The sequence below is a fragment of the Cydia strobilella genome, chromosome Z (genome assembly GCF_947568885.1).
Source record: "Cydia strobilella chromosome Z, ilCydStro3.1, whole genome shotgun sequence".
NCBI lineage: Eukaryota > Metazoa > Arthropoda > Insecta > Lepidoptera > Tortricidae > Cydia > Cydia strobilella.
In genome coordinates, this window is record NC_086068.1 from 3,067,440 (window position 1) to 3,089,001 (window position 21,562).

The following is a 21,562-nucleotide window of genomic DNA, read 5'->3' on the forward strand; positions in this document are numbered from 1 at the left end:
CACATTGTCCAATCTGATATCGAATGTAGGATCCTACATCCGCGTAGGTACACCCCAGGTCAAAAGTATGGAAACAACGTTGTTTTCTTTAATATCTCATGTTTCTATCTTTGTCGTATATATTTGTAAACTAAGACTTACATTAGGCAAACCCAAAAGATTAAAAATACACGTTTAATATCAAAACATCCTAAAATATTGTCAAAAAGCTAAAAAAATTATGTAGGAAAAAGTTACATAATTATACCTACCCTTTAATTACATGACAAAATGTTGAATTGGCAACTATCACAGCCAGAGTAATTTACTTTTAAAATGTTCTATTATTATTTTTACCAAATTGTCAATGAGTAGTATAAAATCCATCGCTTAAAAGATCACACTTTTCTATTGAAATACAAGCTTGTTTCCATACTTTTGGCCTGGGGTGTAGTCAGGCCGCGGGGGCGCGGGCGCCGGCTTTAGCGGTAACGCACACTAGAACAAACATTATGCGTACACATACGTACACAAACAAATATTATCGTTCCGACAGCTGACGGGGGGCTCCGACATGTCCGAATTTATTAAAAGCACTATTCCGATATCGGATGTCGGAAGGCGCCTATCACATAAACAGCTGCAGAAGAGTGCCATTGGCATTAAGTCCGGCTTTTTTACGTTATATATAGTTTTCTAGTAATAATGTGTAATTAAATGAACTAGCGACCCGGCCCGGCTTTGCACGGGTGCAATGCTGATTTATACATATAAACCTTCCTCTTGAATCACTCTATTAAAAAAACCGCATCAAAATCCGTTGCGTAGTTTTAAAGATCTAAGCATACATAGGGACAGACAGACAGCAGGAAGCGACTTTGTTTTATACTATGTAGTGATACAGAAAAACACATATATCTTACATTTTACTTCCTTCCGAGTAAAAATCACGTTTGTTGTATGGGAGCCCCACTTAAATATTTATTTTATTCTGTTTTTAGTATTTGTCGTTATAGCGGCGACAGAAATACATCATCTGTGAAAATTTCAACTGTCTAGCTATCACGGTTCATGAGATACAGCCTTATGACAGACTGACAACGGAGTCTTAGTAATAGGGTCCCGTTTTTACCCTATGGGTACGGAACCCTACTAGGCTTGAGCTTAATCCTTATTCCAAATAAGTTTTCTCAAAGCTCGGTTAAAACTTATAATAAATGGGTTTTTATCATTGTAAGTGAACACTCTAAACTCACTTATGTCTCGATGCTTCAATAAATTAGCCGGAATATACCTTAAGTTGGTATAGTTAACCGAGCCCTATATTTCACAGATATACGAAGGAAAGCTCAAATAGTACAGTCGCCATCAGATATATCGGAGCGGCTCAGGCGCTCACAATATCTGAACACGCCTCTATTGTCGAGGCGTTAGAGTGCGTGTTCAGATATTTTGAGCACGTCGGGCGCTCTGATATATCTGATGGCAACCGTACAAACAGCAACACTTACTGTCTATCGATGGACCTTAATGCCTCGTGATAAGGTTTACAAACAGTCACAACAATGTGGGCGTTTGTACTGCCTGTAGGGGACAGCTAGGCTAACCTCAATGCAGCAATATATACCCAGGTAAATTAAACTAGGCGGCTTCGATTGTTAAGGGGCTGTCAACACCCAATCTAGGAAATATTACGCGAAACTCAGCGTAGCATTGTTTGTAAATTTAATTGTAGTTGGCTAACAAAAATTTACTTGCTTGTATTAAGCTGTATGTGTGTAATGTATGTAAACATTGTACATAAGACCATAGAGTAACTTATACTAGAGCGGTACTGTCATTGTAAATTTTGTAACCCCAGTAAATTCACTGCCATCTGTCGACACACTTTAAAACTAAAAATAAATATTTATAAAAATACGATAAAATGTATTTAAATATGGATAAATGATTTTTTTATTTGTATTAATTATTTTTATATGATTTTGACCCATGTTCTTTCACTGGTATGCGTTAAAATTATAAATAACAAACGAAACAGTCAACGCCCTCTATACGAGTGTAGGCCAAAACTAGTGGCGCCATCTGATCGAGAATCAAATTTTCGTGATTTTCGAGGCACGTTTTTTCCTTAGACTGTATCCATCTATTACGGAGTTATATCTATCTTTGATAAGACTGATAACAAACACAACAAAAGAACAAAAATATATACAATGTACAAAGGCGGACTTATCCCTATAAGGGATCTCTTCCAACCAACCTTTACCAGCTGTTAGTGTGTTTCTCAGTTAAGGGTCGCTTAGAATATGTGATTTTAAAATAGTACATTATGATAGCACACTTGTATCATAATGTTACGTTGGTCATTTCAATCGAGGGGATATAGTGTGCCGGCTAGCTGAAAGCAAGCGTGCAATAAGAAAGCCGATGTGTGTAATGACCAATGCACAAGTGTTTCATACGTTTTTCAACACACTTGTGAGGAAAAAGCAAAACTTATATATTATTCAAATTTTAATTGTTAAAACAGTAAAAGTACAATTTGAAAAAAAAAAGTGTCATTCGGATTATCATACATTACCGCACAAGGATAATAGGGGCTATTACTGCAATGTTCTGCCACCAGAGTGCAGCACTAGCCCTTTTAGTAAACCATAGAGTAACTTATACATACTGTATCTTTAACAGTTTTTTGACAAGTTTTCAGACAATAAAATATGACATTGATGCATCAAGGCGGTTTTTTTACAGGGGACCTACCGGGAAACGTTATCGCTCGAATATGCAAGAGTGACAGAGATGTTAGATAAGGAAATTTCGATTTTCTTGTTTCGCTATAGACCCTCAGATTGTGGTAGTGGCGCCCTCTACGCAGTGTTTCGCGTAATATTCCCTATAATAATGAAAAATGCACGCGGTTTTAATATCTAAGACTATGAGCCTAAAAGCGATTCGAAGCGATTTATTATAATTGTGTTCTTTGGTTAATATCAGAACCGCTGACGGACACAAATCAGTATTCAGTTTATTATTAATATTAGAACAAAATTTATTTATATTAGAACAAAGTAGGTAGGTTGTTAGTGTTGATGGATATATAGAATGTGGGGAAACCGTAGTTGACGTGTAATATCAACATTTTTAACGTATACTTCATGTATATTTAAATAGCTACTACACTCGACTTTCTCCTGTGGTATGATGCTAATTTGAAAGTCTAAAAACTACCCTTTGTCCCGCGGGCCTCAAACTATCTCCATACCTAATTTCATCTAAATCGGTTTAGCAGTTAAAACTTGAAGACATATAATAATAGACAGTTGAATCTTTCTGCCAGTCAAGCTCGCACTTGGCTAATTTTTTTTATGTATGAGTAATCGCATAATTTCTGACCTTAACTAATTCTGTGTTCCAAACTTATTCGCAATATCATAATACACTTTCGCGAACAGTTTCGAAATGGTCGCCAGCGGGATCGAATATTGTTGCTATATTTGAGTCTTATGAATAATATACAAAAAACTTTTATGTCATAAGTAAAAGTAACTTTTATTCCGTACACAATTTATCCTAAAAAACTTTTACAGCTAGGTATACAAGTTATACAAGTACTTTTTTTTCGACCTACCGTAAATACCATTTGTATCACCAAACTTGTTTGAAATGGAGACTATACATTGCATTATACAATCATACAATGTAGCATTTATGCCTGAGTACACTACTTTTCACTTCGATTGTGAGCAAAATATACAAACATATCCAAGTTTGTAGGTTATTTTACCGTATTTATTCAAGACTAAAGAAAATTGTACTCGGTTGTGTCGGGGGCGCGTGGCACGCCGGTCGGGAGCGCCCAGGGCTGTCAGATTTTAGACTTTATTGTTAAGTCAATAAGTCTCGTAATAGATGATTTTACTTTATGCTCTAGAACATAATAAGCAGCTTTATGTCGTCTACGCACGACTTGAAGTTGAACTTTACGAGCATGAGAAGTGAAAATATATTAACGTTAACATAAGTTGCCTTACTGAATGTTTTTAGCCACTGTGCCGAAATTTCATTTGCAAAAACTTATTTAAAGTTTCTCTTGGCCAACTTACGATGAAGAATTCTTGAACACTGGAATATTGCGTATGGTAAAAGTCTCAAACTCAACTGAACTCGGTTAAAACTATCATTACAAGTATGTTTATATTTATATCTTCATTAAAAATAAAGATACCTATTATAAATTTAAACTATCGTGAATTAAGAGTCACACCAACGTAGTTACGCCATAATTTTTTAAGTTTTTGCCAAGGCAAATTAAAAAACAGCCCAAGTGCGAGTCGGCACGCACGAAGGGTTCCGTACCATTACGCAAAAAACGGCAAAAAAATCACATTTGTTATATGGGAGCTCTTAAATATTTATTTTATTCTCTTTTTAGTATTCGTCGTTATCGTATATAGAATCGTATCAAAATACCCACAAATCGGCCTGTATACCTTAGAGAGCATAGCACTATACGAAAGCGAAACGTGGACAATGAGGCAAAGTGATAGGGAAAGGCTGGAGACTTTTAAGATTTTTTTTATACCACGACGGTGGCAAACAAGCATACGGCCCGTCTGATGGTGAGCAGACACCGTAGCCTATGGACGCCTGCAACACCAGAGATATTACATGCGCGTTGCCGACCCTTTAAAAACCTGTACACTCCTTTTTTGAAGAACCCCATACTGTAGCCCCTCGGGAAAACCTCGGCAGGGAGCTCATTCCACAGCCGAAGCGTCCGTCCGTCCATATGGTGCTGGCGGTGAATTTGGACATTTTGTTCATTTGGACGGAGAAGAAAACAAATGAAGAGGTTTTACACATAGTAGAAGAGAAGAAGGAGTTTGTTGAGAACCATAGAAAACAGAAGAGGAAAAACGCATGCACGCATGTAGACCGCGCTCGGTCTACCCTCATTCTTGCGCGTCGGCTGCGTTCGCTTTCAACGTTACCATCGGTCGCATTCACACTCGTTGGTCCGGTCGCGTTCATACCCGTTGGTCTGTCCAAGCATACTACACTCACAGTGTCACTACGCGTGTTTGATTCGGATATCACTGTTTTTTTACACAAACAAATCACAGGATTCCGCACATTTGACAGTTTAAACCCCACGAATAATACAAAAGGTAATCACGGTCTATATCCCGGTCAACATAAGTCTATTGACCCATATAGTTGGCTAGACGCCGTCGGTCGGGAGACGCTAGTGTGGAATGGCCCTTAAAACAACATTAGAGCACGTTTTAACATATCCCTTCATAATATCTTGTTAGGCTTATGTACATGTTCAACAACTCGGAACCCAAACACCATGCTCAAACAGCCATTGTTAGCTTTGCCGGTGCCCCGCAATTATAGTTTCATTGTTCAAGACACCCTGTATGTGCGTTGTGCGCGCGCGAATTTCAACTTTATTTTGTTCGATGTAGAATTTATGGTGTTCGATTGGAGTGTGGAAAAAAAGTAAAAGTGTAATCTCTGTCGTGTGGCAGTTTCGTGTATTTCAAACAGGCATATGTTATACAAAAAGCTGGAACTAGTTACAGAGGTTTTTCAAGTTACCTTAAATTTTAGATACAGCAAAAATTATTAGTATTCACTTTAAACAAAAAAACCGGCCAAGTGCGAGTCGGGCTCGCGTTCCAAGGGTTCAGAAACCCGTAGGGTCGGATCGAAAATTAAGTAATTACGTCCGACTCACGCTTGACTGCACATTTCTAATAGGTTTTCCTGTGATATTTTCTTGGAATTTTAGACCCAGTAGTTTCGGAGATAGGGGGGGGGATATATAAAGATAGAACCCCTATTAAAACTAACAAAAATTGCTAGCAATAAAATTATAGAAACGGCAGAAACCATTTATCCAAGATGTAATAAAAACAATCCATTAATAAAAATGGGTTCTAGGAAAGCCATTTTCCTTGAGTTTCCTTTTCCTGGCCTTAATTTAATTAAATAGTACTTTCCATGGAAAAGCAGTAATTTGCAAGTGTTCCTCAAGTGTTTTTAAGGTGGTTCGATTTTCATACAAAATTCAATCTGCTTTAATTAAGGCACTACACACTATTACTACACAAATATTTGCTCATTTATCTACTTTCGAATATTCGTTTGCGCTAAATTAATAGAAAAACTTTGTTTCATACAGAAATCATACATAAATCAACGTAATTTTTTCATCAATTTTACGTATGTGTGTGTCACAAATGTCGTGTACAAATACGTTGCGTGCGGCGTTGCCACTCTATGACGTTGGCGACGTTGCCTGGCCGACCTGGCAGGATTTGCAGTGCCGTCATCTTCTTCTTCTTCTTCTTTTAAAATTATGGCTTCAGCCCAGTGGGACTATTTCGCCAGTATCAAGGTATTGAGAGGTTTACAAACGACAAAAATTGTACGGTTGTACAAGACAGTGTACGGTGATTTGTTAGCTCTTGTAAATCGATAGCTAGACTTTACAAGAAGCACGTGGACTACCGGCCGTTGACTCCAAGATGGTGGTTAAACGCGCTTCAAAATTAATTCTCCATTCACTGCACACTACCACATTAGTTTACTGTATAATAAGCTATCGATATTACACTTTAAACAATATTAATAAGCAAAAAACAAAGTAATTAATCACGATGCTAACTATCAAGATGGCGCTCGAACCGGAAGACCCTTTTTATTCGCAGTGCCGTCATGTTTAGTGCATTTTTATTTGACAGTGTTGACACTGACACATAGGGTCATGTTTATTGTGTCAATTTGTTTGTATAAATTAAAAATGATAGCAACGTCTAAATCAAGTTACAAAAATCATCGGTGTTCTGGTCCGCGAAAATCCAGAAAAATTCAGACTCAATTGAAGCGGAATTCATGATGGTGAAGTTTCGTAAGGTAGGTACAGTTTCATTCCTTCATTGTACATTGTAATTTTCTCGTGCCGATCTTTTTAGAAAATAATTCTCACTTCTTCCGTAATGGTAGATATAAGCAGTGAACAATACCTATATAATGTAATTATTACTGTTTTGGTTGCCGAATAGTCAATGTGTCACTAACTAGGTTTTTTTTAGGTATTGTGCAAAATGAAGAGGCATTCTTGGAAATAAAATGTTTTCCTTCATTAGCCAGAAAAAATCAGGACATCCTCACTGCAATAAAGTAAAATAAATCATTTCCTGGGGATGAAAATTATGGAATTTTGTCTATGAATGAAAAACACAATTATTACTAGGTAAGTAAATGATAACTTTATTAGAATCCATATTGTTGCATCATCTTTCTTCCTATAACATTAGAGATTTTGTGCTATCATGATATTATTTTTCTTTCAGGTACAGGGACAACTACGGATAACAAATATGAAAAAATGTTATTTCATTTGTTGTGTGAATCCATCTACACCAACAAGACATCCACTGCTGGACATAGGCCTCCCCAGGGATCTCCACAACGACTGGTCTTGCAAGACCGGCCAAAATATCGAGAAATAAATAATATAAATAAACATGATAAATATCCCGTTTTCTATAATAGTTATAATTAGAAGGCCATGCAATGTTGTTACTCACTGTACCTACTTGAATCCAAAAAAAAATATAAAAAAAGTTTTAATTTTATTTTACAATTACTACTTTATTATTAGTACATTACGATACAAGTGCGAAAAGTAGGAAATTGGCAACGAGTGGCGATAAATTGAAACACGACCGAAGGAAGTGTTTTAATCGACACGAGTTGCGAATTTTCTCTTTTCCGCACTTGTATCGTAAATAACTATTTCAAACTGCAAGGGTACGATGATAGATCTCAATTCAATATAATTTTGCAACATTTGGCATTATTAGGTTATAAATTGTATGGAGATGAAATCTATCATCGTACCCTTCCAGTTTGAAAAATACTATAGAGGCTGGGCAGTAAGGGATTGCTTTACTTGTAGAACTATATTTAGCCCTTTAAAAAAAACTGATACCTAACACTTACAAACCTGGACTTCCTTGGGCTAGTGCTACTAAGAATCGTCAGTATTCTCCATCCTTTCTGAGTTGGAAGAACCCAAAAAGGTGAGATTTGTGAAAGTCAGGTTTTCAATATATGTGGCGTTTTCAACCAAACGGGTACCTACTTATTGTTGTCATATTTCCATAAAGCTTCAAAATGAAATCAACCTAATCGACAACCGACAATGTGGTACCTTTTAGTTCAAAACGTCACATATTTTTATAAAACGTTATAAACTAATTTATTAATAATACTGAATATCTGGGAGAAAAAGAAAACATAAGTAAAAACTCAAAAATGCTCGTTTTCCCAGAGATAGGACCTAGCTAGATCGAACCCCTTACAGCAAATTTCATCGAAATCGTTAGAGCCGTTTCCGATATCACTGAAATATATTTCGGTTATATCGGAATCGGACAAGAATTCGAAGAATAAAAGGTATAAGAAACATAAGATAACACAAAAAGGACAAAAAAAGTACCCCTGTCGTACCAGTCTCGAACCCGAATCCTCTTGCACGTATTTCCACGAACATACCGCAACGCCATTGCAGCATACTTACACTGCATGAAATTGTCTACTACAAACATCACGGAGCACTGTTTGCATGTGTGAGTAATAGTAGGAAATAGCATGACAGAAACACTCTGTCGACTTTAAAAGTGTTTTTTGCACTAATGAAGTATTCAATGTTTATTATAATAGTTCAATATTTATGTAAAGAGTGCGCTAAACATACTTTTAAGTATACAGATACCAACACAATTCCACAAAAAAATAAAACCTGAAAATTTGCGAAAGTGACGCCATCTAGCGGGGTTTAAGCTTTGGGTAACCTAGTCGAACCACCTTAAAGAAACAAACACGGGCGGTAGATATTTTACGGGAGATTAATATATTTTAATATTAAAACTTTCGCCTTTTTAACACATAAACAATATTTTCACCGAGTCTATATATTTATCAACGACAACAACCCTTGGTCTGCAGAATCTGCCACCTAATATTATACTCCGTTATAGTCGGACCACGCTGAGTTTTCATGCCAAGTGCTACGTGAAAAGTATGTAGCTTATAAGGATATGTGTGCATTCTTACTAGGGCTCCCGGTATCCGTGTTACACGCCGAAACGAATACCCGTGTTCTTAAGCCCGGCGGTACTAAGAACCCGGTTTACACGGAACCGCCGGGATTCGAAAACGTTTCGAAGGAACGTTCCCAAGAAACGTATCTCAGACACGTATCTCCGTTTACACGGGTACTTAAGACCGTTCCGAACGGGTCTGAATACTCCGAACCAGTTTGAGCCAATGTACAATGGTAACAAGGTCCACTTTCCACTATTATTATGTTGACTTCAGATGAATTCGTTTGTCGTACGATTTTTAAAAGTAAAACTTTTATTCTATCGCCCCAATTTATTAAGTTAACATTAAAACCGCATTTTAATACCGTAATTCAAATTAATTTCCGAAATTTTTTAGTTAAATGCCTACAATGGTTTCATAAAACCGTACAATTACTTTTTTTTTAATTGACCGTATTGATAAAACATAGGTACTGAGCCATCTTCCTATGTTTAATAGTAGGTATATATAATTTTTATTTTAAACTATTTATATCATTTAATAAAACCGATTGCTTCTAAGCTAATTACATAAATTTGATATCGATCATAGTTTTTTTTAATAATTACATAATGGTATAGTATTTTTTCGTTAATAATAGGTGTGCAGACAGAATACAATATTAATTAAAAATAACAGTTTAATTATTTCGTGGTTATTTTTATCTCGGGTGTATTACTGCTTTGCGAAAACAACAAACCTGCCAACGGCGCAAAAAAAGTTAGGTACACAAAAGCGGGATTATCGAGTAATCATGCTCAAATGAAAAGCAGAATTTTACCCAAGAACCATAAAAACCCATACTACCTTGGATAACTTGCGATAATATTGCTAAATACATTAAGATAGATCTCAAATTGGTAATTATTCATAATTCACTTTGGTCACTTTCTCACTAGCGTTCAGGTAATAAACTTAAATGGTCCATCCATCCATTGTTTTCCAATATCCTTTTGTTTGTCATCGTCGAAAACATGTAGGTTCCCAAACTATTATCGCAAGTGTCACCGCGAATTATAAGCTTTATGTCGTTGTAATAAGGTCAAAACATCTGCACAAGAAAATGTTTTCCATTGTTTTGTAGCCGCGCCGCACTAAAAAGCGTTTTACTATGGTAAGAGGTACCTAGAGCAAAAACAATTAGAATTTATTGAGAAGGTGCAATTTTATCAAATTGAATTAAAGTGTTTATTAATAACTAGCGACCCGCCCCGGCTTCGCATGGAGAGTCAAGCATAATAAAATACATTCTGTAACAAGTATTCACATCGGAAGCCCAATAATACTAAGACTTCCATCCACCTGTCTGTCACCACTCACTAGGCTGTATCTCATGAACCGTGATAGCTAGACAGTTGAAATTTTTACACATGTATTTCTGTTGCCGCTATAACAACTAAAATTTAAAATTAAATTTTGTACGGAACCTTCGGTGGGCGAGTCCGACTCGCACTTGTCCGGTTTTTTTAGAAGTTAATAATGGGTTAATTATTCTTAAAATATAGACAGACAGCCATCGCGCACTTTTTTGTAGACTTTTTTCCACCATACATTGTGTCGTTATATCTCAAATAGATTGGGCAGCGTTTCCGATTAAGCTCCTGGCCAGCGTGATTTTTTCTAACTTCATTAGCAAACATCGTCATATTTCTACCAATTTAAACAAAACCTTAACAAAATATACACATTCCCAAAAAAAACTTCATTCACAGGTGAGGTCTGGTTATCGCGAACATACAGACAGACATACGGACGCGGCGGGGGACTTTGTTTTATAAGGTGTACCTACACTACATTACATGACAAGAAATACAATTTTATATCATGTTTTCAAATTAAACTAAAAATAAAGAAGCAAGTTAAAAATGTATTTTTTTATAAATACTTACCTAATTCCAATTTCGAACATTTGTTTGACTTCCTGCCTACATACTGAACTCGATGGTTCTAATTTTTTTTAAATAGGTACTAGCAGGTTTTTATTTTATTTTATTGCTAACCCGCAACGTAAAAAAAGTAGCTATTTAAAGTGCTATATAAAATACTACTTTGATAAGAAGCGTGAATACTCGTAATACCTATTGCAAGCAAAAACTACCTGCTCAAGAAAGGGTTTTCTAAACCGTTTATTGAATTTCGACTCTATGACCCACGGAATAAGGTTAAATATGACAGAAACTCGTCATGAATCTTTTGTCCATTCATTTGTAGCTGGCGTTCGTTCCTTCGCTACTATCGTCAAGGACGTGTCCGGAGCCACGGATAAATAAGATACGTATCTTCGAATACCCGTTTATCCGTGTACACGGGTCTTAACTACACGTTTCTTAATTAAACGTGCGGAACGGGCCAGAAAACCGTTTACGTATTATTCGGAAACGGGTATTCGAAACGTGTAAACGAAACACGGATTCGACCGCGAGCCCTAATTCTTACTGCCAAGTTTGTGCAAAGTTACTGGTCAGAGTCTACCCACAAACCTACGCACCAAAGGTCTACGACAAATTACATACTACCCGATGCTACGCGCTACGCGCTGATGCGCTACGGCTGGACATCGCATCTTTTGTTTTGGATGCGCAAGAGCATACAGTGAAACACGAGTTGCGCAGTCGGCGCCAGCGGAGCCTGCAATCTGCAAGATGTAGAACATTTTCAAAATTTCCGATCACTCAATCTTTTGTGAGTAGTAAAGAAAAGTTTGTCAGTTTTGTGACGACAATTAACCATGAAATCTATATGGGAATCAACTTTTTGCCTTTTTTTAGGGTTCCGTACTTCGTAAGGAAAAAATGGAACCCTTATAGGATCACTATATAGCCGAGGGAGCCGAGAGCACTATCTGGCCTGCTAGCATGAGTTGCGATCTCGCGCGCGACTCCATACATCTAGCGCGACTTCAAGTATGGACTTGCGCGCGAGAACGCAACTTATGCTAGACCGCCAGATGAGATTTTTTTAAACAGTAGTTATATTCTCAGTTATTGAGATAAAGAACAAAATACCCGCGCGACAGATCTTCTTGTTTCCTTCTATTTTCCTGGCTCTTTACAATATAGGGGGCAGCCCATGAGGGCATCAGATTTTTGGCGCGAAGCGTAAATGTGTAGTTTTTGCTTCCGATGTAGCCCAAAAGAAGGCAGAACCTACTATGCAGAAAAAATCGTACGAGAAAGGTAGATGGTAGCACTTGCCTTGGCAATGTACTTATTTATGTTTCCGATTCAGGTCACAAAATGGCAGACCCTCCAATGCGCACGGTCCATCACCCGTTATGGATCGTGCCGCAAGTGCTACCATCTACTGTTCTCGCACGTTTTCTTGTGCATAGTAGGTTCTGTCATCTTGTGAGCTACATCGGAAGCAAAAACTACACATTTACGCCTCGCGCCAAAAATCTGACGGGTCCTGTGCTGCCCCCTATAGTTCATGCATGCTCCCTATACTTGATGTCCCAATGCGTACTTAGTCAGGATTAAAACGTACTCAAACACGAAACATGAGGCCTACATTATGCATAGTCGGTAAACCGTAAGCCTGATGCCGATACACGTAGACTGAATGCAAAGCTAGACTCGGAAACTTCCTGAAATGAAATATATTTATTGCCTAGAGCTGTGCCGTTCCCGGGAACGTGCCCTATTTTGTATTGGGAAATTTTCCACTCGGGAAATGGGGAAGGTTCCCGGGAATACCCGGGAACGGCACAACTCTATTCCTGCCTCGCTCAGTTACTGTGGAATGAACTGCCGCCCGCGCTATTTTCAAACACTTTCAAACCTTCAAGAAAAGAACGTACTCCCATATTATATATCGGCAACGCATTTGCAACCCTTCTGGTGTTGCAGGTTACCATGGGAGTGCAGAGGAGGCCTGTGCCCAACAGTGGGACTTACCTATATAAGCTGAATTATTATTCATTATTTTAACCCATTTATGTGGGCAAGCTAGATATAAGTATTATAAAGAAACACATGGTTAAAATGAAAAAATAATTATCCGCGTCTTGTAGCTATATAATAAATATGTAAAAGTATTGTAGGTATAATTAATTATACCTACTCGTAAATATGAACCTAGACTCCTTAACTCAAAAAATCTTTATTAATTTATGATTAGTAGTTAAACTTGTAAAAATGCGTTTTTTTATAAAAAAAAACAGATAACATTTTTATTTTTATTTTTGTTTTTATTCTAGTTCTCATCTAAAACACTGGATTTTGGGCGAGCACTTGTGCCCTGAAGTCTGGGAATCGGCAAACACCAACTTCGCAATTGCTGTGCGGTGGGAGTTCTAATGACTTAACAAAGGGTTCCCTTACATTTAATAATAGATTATTACGGAAAATATATTAACAGTGTAACATGTCTGTTACCTCTTCTTCTTCTTCTTTGTTTGCCATGCCCTAACGGACGTCGGCAACCACCTTTGCCATCTCTCTTTTGTTCTTAGCCATTTCTGCCAGCATGGCTGCGTTATCGACGTTCGTCCATTTTTTTATGTTGTCAAGCCAGGTGACCCTCCTTCTTCCCCTTCCCCTCTTGCCATCAATTTTTCCTTCTAATATTAGTTGTAGTATATTATATTTGTCATTTCTGTATATGTGTCCAAAATATGACCTCTTCATGATGAAATTAATTTGGTACGCAGAAAGTTTTATTCCCGGAAAGCTGCCCTGTTAGAGCGTTTTCACATTGACCGATCCGATATCGGATGTATGATCTGAAGAGCTGCTTGACAAACTCGATTGCAAAACATTTGTATCAAAAACATTTTCGGCCTGCGTAAGTTTGATCACGCATCCCAGTTCCGAAGTTTCCGAACTCAGCTTGGCTGGCTTCCGATTCGTCATCGACGAGATATGCATGTCATGTCATTGCTTTTCAACGTTTTATTTAATCCTGCTTCGTCGCCTTACCTTACTGAAAGATTTAGTTTTTTGGCTGCTGGTATTGGTCATAGTTTGCGATCAAACTCCAATCTTTCTCTCACAATTCCATCCAATAAGACACGCGCATACAAAACATTGACATTTTTCATTTACTGTCTACGCCGCTAAGTTATGGAATGAGATACCGGTGGCGGTAAGGCAATCCCAATCTGTAGGATTACTCAAGGAAAGGACAGGCTTAAAAAATTGTGGCTTCCAGACTCATAATTCTGTTCCTCTTTATTTGATAAGTAGGTACGTACTTTTTCAATTTCCGTTAGTTTTCTAGTTCGATTTCGTATAAATTTATTTATATTATGTATTGAGTATTAATGCTCACGGTACAGAAACTCCTAAACTACTATGTGTAAGCACCAGAATCTAACATTTCCCATTGTCCTCAGGAACGCCTCCTGCTGTCAGTTCTTCCGCGTCACGTCGCCATGGAGATGAAGGCAGACATCGCCAGCCAGCCGCGCCAGGAGCAGTTCCACAAGATCTACATCCAGCGATATGAGAACGTCAGGTTAGTCTACATCTTGCCCTCAGGAACGCCTGCTGTCAGTTCTTCCGCGTCACGTCGCCATGGAGATGAAGGCAGACATCGCCAGCCAGCCGCGCCAGGAGCAGTTCCACAAGATATGAGAACGTCAGGTTAGTCTACATCTTGCCCTCAGGAACGCCTGCTGTCAGTGCTGTCGCGTCACGTCGCGATGCAGATAAAAGCAGACATCGCCAGCCAGCCACGACGTTATTACGTTATTTTTATAAGTCGCTGAACAATTAATGTTGGTCAGTTTGAGTTACATTTTTTGGCCATACCCGGTACCTACAACAGTCGTTTTCCTACAATTCGGTCAGGATCCTTATTTATTTACACAGACAAGAGGTTAACAAGTCAAGACCATTGTACTTCATGTTTAATCATTTTGTAATCCAACTTTCATTTATTTAGCCGTTTGTCGAGCTCAAGCCTCTAAGGCTTAAGCCTATCTGTTATTACATCCAGCAGACAAAGATCTTAATTTGCTGCGACAGGGCACAAAGGGATCTTTCGCGATACGAATTGAAGATTGAACCGTTGCGAGTTAATACCGCAGATTTATTAAGGTACTTGCATTGTGAGCATCTTAAGAGATCCAACAACGGAACAATTAAATTATTTTATTAAATATTTTTTTAAGTAGTCACATATAAATATATAAATTATAAATGAGATAGTTTATTTTTTTATTATAAACTGATCGGCGATTGGCCCTAGTCACACCTGATGGAAAGTGAAGACAGGGCCTAAGATATCATAAACAAAAGAAAAAGTGACCAAGTCAGCTTACGCGGCTAACGTGCTGACCACGAGACCACCCGGCCATGGCGGTACCCGTCCCAAGCCTTTCAAATATAGCATAAACCAGAGATTTGGGACGTGTACCGCCGTGGCCGGGTGGTCTAGTGGTCAGGACGTTAGCTGCAAGGGCAGAACCAAAACCTTTAAAGGTTAGTTGGATCTATATAATGTACAAAAAGACAGAAACAATACAAAATACAAATTAATTCGAATATCCTCATCGGATAGGTGTAACTATTATTTGAATGTCATAGTTCTATCTTCTATCTAAAATATGTTTATAGATGGAAGAAAAAACCAAACAAAACATTGATACTTAAGAGTGAGATACTTCGTATTGATACAATACAAACGTAGTTTCGTTCTCATTTTAAAACTACGTGTTAGATTGTAATGAAACTTTGCATATACAATAACATGATGATGATGATGCTCTCCTGACCGATTTCGGCCACAGCGACTGTATGTCTGGAGTAGGCAATTTTTAATTCGCGTTATTAGCGAGTAGCAGATCCGCTCTCTGTTGCGCCTTTAGGTGGCTCACGTACCCTATCTTCTTGCTAAATACTCGAGCGCATTTTGGGCACGTCAGCGCACCACCTACATAGTTGTAGGGAATCGAGGTTGGCGGCCGAGCCTTAAGCTCATCTCGTTTCCTGTCGAGCTCACTGCGGCGTTCAGTCTCGAAATCGGTGACTCGATCGTGAATGAGGCGCCGCCACTCTTGCCGCTGCGCTGCCTTCCGCTCCCAGACCGAGGGTTGTAGTTTGCATCTCTTCATATATCTTTTCAGAACATCCTTGTATCGTAAGTGCTGGCCACCACTTTTACGCTTACCATTCTGGAGTTCTGAAAAGAAGATGCGCTTCGCTACTCTGTCTTCTGACATCCGCGACATGTGCCCACACCACCGCAGCTGCCGCCTCATCAGATACACCTCAATGCCTCCGACATTTGCGCGCCTCAGGACGTTTGTATTTCTGACCCGGTCCATCCATTTGATGTCATGATAACAAACGAAACAGAACAAAAACAAGTTTTGTATGAAAAATTTAATTTCGCTGTATTTTTTTAACTATGGTATCTGAAGCTACATAAACTAATTACAGACATAGATATACCTTATCCTATTGTAAGTACAATGTTTCAGAGCAATCTAGCTAGTCGTTTTAAAATGAGAGCGGAACTACGTTTGTATGGAGAACCGAGCTTGCTGGAGACCCTTAAATTATAGTAATATTACAGTAAGTACCTTAGGTATAAGTAACAGATACAAAAAATATATGGAAAACTTCGTGAAGAAAATTGGGCAGGCTAATAAAACGTTTTATAAGATCCCCTTCTTACGGTGGGCAGGTGTTCAATATTGTTCAATAGATATTTATCTCATATTGAATATGATAATTACGGGCCCGGTTACTCAGTATGCTATTATTCATATATTCATTGTTAATTTGGAACCTTAAATGAATAGACATAGATACGGTATTGTAGTTCGTACATTTGCTACTAGCGTTTAGTGGCAAATGTATGAACTAGTACCACAGGGCGGACACGCTACATCAAAAATCACTTGCGTCTCTATGTGTGAACGGCACGTCTGTACACGCGTCATCCGTCATAGTGTAAGTTGCCTAAAAATAGTACTGAGCGGCCGGCAAACGGTTGTCAATCTGCTGTCGCAGGGCGAGGTAATTCGAGTCGGGGCGGGGCGGTGCGTGGCCGTTCTGTATGATAATACTATTACTTATTTTGTGCTAGTACTAAACACTAATCAATGTGTAAAGCCCCTGAGTGAAGGCCAGTCACACTTATCCCCCGCCACACTATTGACCTAGTTAGAAAGAGATTAAATGGGTACAGAAGCCCACAACTACGAGGGTGGGTTGATAAAAAACCGAAACGACAATTAAGTTTCTTAATTACTATATAGTATAAAACAAAGTCGCTTCCTGCTCTCTGTCTGTCCCTATGTATGCTTAGATATTTAAAACTACGCAACGGATTTTGATGCGGTTTTTTTAAAATAGATAGAGTGATTCAAGAGGAAGGTTTATATGTATGATATATCAACATTGCACCCGTGCGAAGCCGGGGCGGGTCGCTAGTATTGATGTAAATTACTTCTGTATCGTAATTTGCAGTCTTTTCAATTAAGTATTAAAAAAATAGATCATGTTTATTTGTTTTTCAAAAAAATATTGAGATTTGAAATGAGTCAGTTTTCCATTTTCATGAAAATGGAGAAAACTGAGGATCGAGTTGTCACACACCATACAGTTGTAAGTTTAAAATGGAAAAAAGGGAATCCGAGATTAAAACTGTGTTGCATCGTGCCATAGATTAGTGCGGTAGATTATTTCATACGAAGACGACAAAGCGTCAATGACATTTCACAAGAGTTGGAGACCAAATGACTGACCAAATGGGATACCATTTGTCAAAAAGAAGCTTTGTGCATGTTGGCTGCCGCTGCAGCCCTTAAAAGACGATGATTCGCCGATTCACACGGCTACCGTTGCGACGCCAAAAATGTAAGAGTTTATTTGCCACATTTGCAGGATTTGGACCCCCGCGACTTATATGTCTCCAAATTTTATTAACGACAAAAAAATCCACCAACCAAAATAATTTACAGACGATTTTATAAAAACGGAATAATGACGGAAAAGCTTCGGTTTAGTTATATGGACCCAGGAGGAGCATAATGTAGAAAAATAAATTAGATTCAAATATCTTTGTTTTTTCGTCTTCATTTCGGATAAGTTTCAACGCGCCCTCGTAATTATGAACAAATTCAGAACTTTCATTCAGAATGTTGCTTCCACAAAATCCTCCCCCGAAACCCTAAAAACTGGCGTTTAACATCCCTAAATAGCTTGCAAATTGCCAAGTAATGGTACCTTTGTGATGTCGGTCACAAAGGGGGTATGTTACGGCCCCCAGAGGCCAATTCCAACGTGCACCTGACATCAAACCGATATTTGAATGATATTGGAATAGGGTAAACTCACATTATTTGGTGACACGCCTAATTCGGTGATACAAGTTTTGAAGCATGACACCGAGGAAAGCTAGTGAATTAGGGCCTTTTAAATGGGAGCTCGCGGCAGATCCGCCGAAGCCACCAAATAACGTGAGTTTACCCTAAAATCAGTTAGCAGTAATTTGCGTGGACGCCTCGCTATCACTAATACTTGTTGTTACGGACAAATCAGAACTCCTAGTGGCAAATTTCATTCGATAGCGTGACGAGCGTTCGCGTTTGCGTTATGTCTATTTTTGTATGGGATTTTAAACAGCGCGCCAAGCGGGACGTTTTAGAAACTCACTATCGAATGAATTTTACACTAGGGGTACAGAGCGAAATGATTTCGCGAATGGTAGCTAACTGATATGATTCCAATACGATAAGCTAAGATAAGATAAGATGATATAAGATAAGATAATATTTATTCAATTAAAACTTATGCTAACTGGATTTATACAATGGTAATTATACAATTTATAATTTAGTAAAGGTCAAGTTAAAAACTTAAATACCGAACAAATTTGTATTTTCTGTCGCTAATGTAAATTTGATAACTATACGAGTACATAAACCACAGGGCGGACACGTTATACATCAAAAATCACTTGCGTTTCTATGTGTGAACGGCACGTCTGTACACGCATGACGCGTCATAGTGTGAGCAAGTTGCTTAAAAATAGTACCTACTGAGCGGCCGGCAAACGGCCGTCAATCTGCTGTCGCGGGGCGAGGTAATTCGAGTCGGAGCGGGGCGGTGCGTGGCCGTTCTGTATGATAATACTATTACTTATTCTATGCCTAAACTAAGTAAATATTTACTTGTATCTTAGATCATTCAAATATCGGTTTGATGTCAAGTGCATCTTCGAATTGGCCTGCCAACTCCTCCGTAAACATTTTGTCGATGATTTTTACTTTTGTACTTGCAATGTTCGTATCTCATTTTTTTTCCAATTCGCTTTTCATTTCATTCCTCGAATATTGTCACTCATGAAACGTGACATTAGTAAATGGGTCAAAATTATTTTCGTTGTCTTGTTTGAAACTAACTTGTTTGAGAGAAACAAGACAACGAAAAGACTTAAGATAAAAAACAAAAATAGACACTTCTATTTTTATCTTTTATCAAATAAATAAAAAAGTTGAGTGCTATTGCATGTCTTTCTAGCTGTAGATTATAATTATCTTGAGTAAAATTAAAAATTAAATTTCACTCCGTACAAAAAACTCCACTCATTTTTTGGGGATTAAAAACAAGACAACGAATAGAATTTTGACCCAAATATTCTACAATTCTATTTACTTTTAAAAACCCTACACCTATTTAACCTTTCTGATTAACCCTTAACCCATTGAGTTTTTCATTTGTAGTCTGCCTCTTTCGCACCCATTACATATTTATATACGATGGCTTCGCTTTTGCACACTTTAATTATAATATATTTAAACGTATAAGTCATTCTAGAGCTATCCATTTCAGAAGTAAAATTGCACCTCTCTGTAGTACTGCCACTCTTCGTAAACGCTTCAAAAATAAATGCGTCGTCTATACAGGGTGGCTAAAAAATAAGTGCATTCCCGTTGCCAGGGAGGTTTTGGGATTATACTGAGCAACTTTTACTATGGAACCAACCCCGAAATCGCGAAACAAATTTGGCTGTTTCATACATTTTGGCTGGTCCATTATCTAATGGGAGGGTAATTTTTTTTTCGCGATTTCGTGGTTGGTCCCATACTAAAAGTTGCTCAGTATAATCCCAAAATCTCCCTCGCAACGGGAATGCGTTAAGTATCATTTTGTATGGGATTTTGAGTTTCCAAAACGTCCCACTTGGCGCGCTGTTCAAAATTCCATACATAAAAAGACAACACAATCGCGCTCGTCACGCTATCGAATGAAATTTACACTTGGGATTCTGGGAATCTCCACAATTTCAAAACACGAATCGAATCGAATACTATGTTACCGTAACCCACAAGAGACTCTCCAGAACTCAATCTAACTTGCTCTAATTGCGTTATTCTGTCTCGCTCTAACGTCCTGCTCGTGACGAGGACGATACATTTTACTAGTTACCTAGCGACGGATGGAGATGACAATGTTAGGTCAAGAGGTTGTTGGCTTGTTAGGGACAAATCAGCTGAGGTATGTGGTCTCCCAGTATGCTGCATATTTTGGAATACTCGTTAGTCTGACAAGATTCTATTTGGCCCTGACATAGTCACAGGGCGGACACGCTATACATCAAAAATCACTTGCGTTTCTATGTGTGAACGGCACGTCTGTATCTGTACACTCGTCGTGCGTCATAGTGTGAGTAAGTTGCTTAAAAATAGTACTGAGCGGCCGGCAAACGGCCGTCAATCTACTGTAGCTGTAACCGTATCAATTTCCTCGCCCCGCGACAGCAGATTGACGACCTTTTGCCGAGCGCTCAGTACTATTTTTAAGCAACTTACACTATGACGCATGACGCGTGTACAGACGTGCCGTTCACACATAGAAACGCATGTGATTTTTGATGTATAGCGTGTCCGCACTGTGGTATCGCTACAAGCAGCTTATATATGGCAATAATAATGTGCGTACGTCATGGATAGTCAAATGAAATGTCAGTGCCAGTTATGTCGATGACTAATATCATAAAACGATGGTCAAAGACGCAAAAAATATAATTACGAATACAATAAAACATTTACACCGATAAAAGAACGAAAGATTGCTTAGTATTCCAATAAACAATGTTTTGAAATTAGTCTTTGACATGACCGGTACTGACTATTCATTTGACAATCCATGACAAACGCACATTATTGTCATATGTAAGCTGCTTGTAGCGACACTGCGGGGCTAAGATGGACGGCTGTCTATCATTTGTCACTTATAATATGATTGTTGTTATACCTTGTGTTGCCACGGTAACACATACGTTTTGACAGTTCATGGACTAATAAAATTAGTCTTCATAGTGAACGGAAATAAAACGTGGAAACATTTGTCCGCTCAATTATAGCCCAACGTAAATTACCCAAAGGTGGGCGGCGGCGGTGATTATTTACTTATGTTGGGTTAGTCTGTCATTTCATAACATTTTAACAAGTTAACTTTTA

At 38.2% G+C, this 21,562-nt stretch overlaps 1 protein-coding gene across 3 annotated transcripts in view; it reads left to right on the forward strand.

Moving 5' to 3' along the window:
* LOC134754539 (adenylate cyclase type 6) overlaps positions 1-21,562 on the forward strand; it is a 364,633-nt gene that overhangs the window by 276,470 nt on the left and 66,601 nt on the right. For all 3 annotated transcript variants that reach the window (XM_063690838.1, XM_063690837.1, XM_063690839.1), the window contains exon 11: positions 14,480-14,601. In XM_063690838.1, coding sequence (XP_063546908.1) covers positions 14,480-14,601 — 122 coding nt within the window. The remainder of the gene's footprint in view (positions 1-14,479; positions 14,602-21,562) is intronic.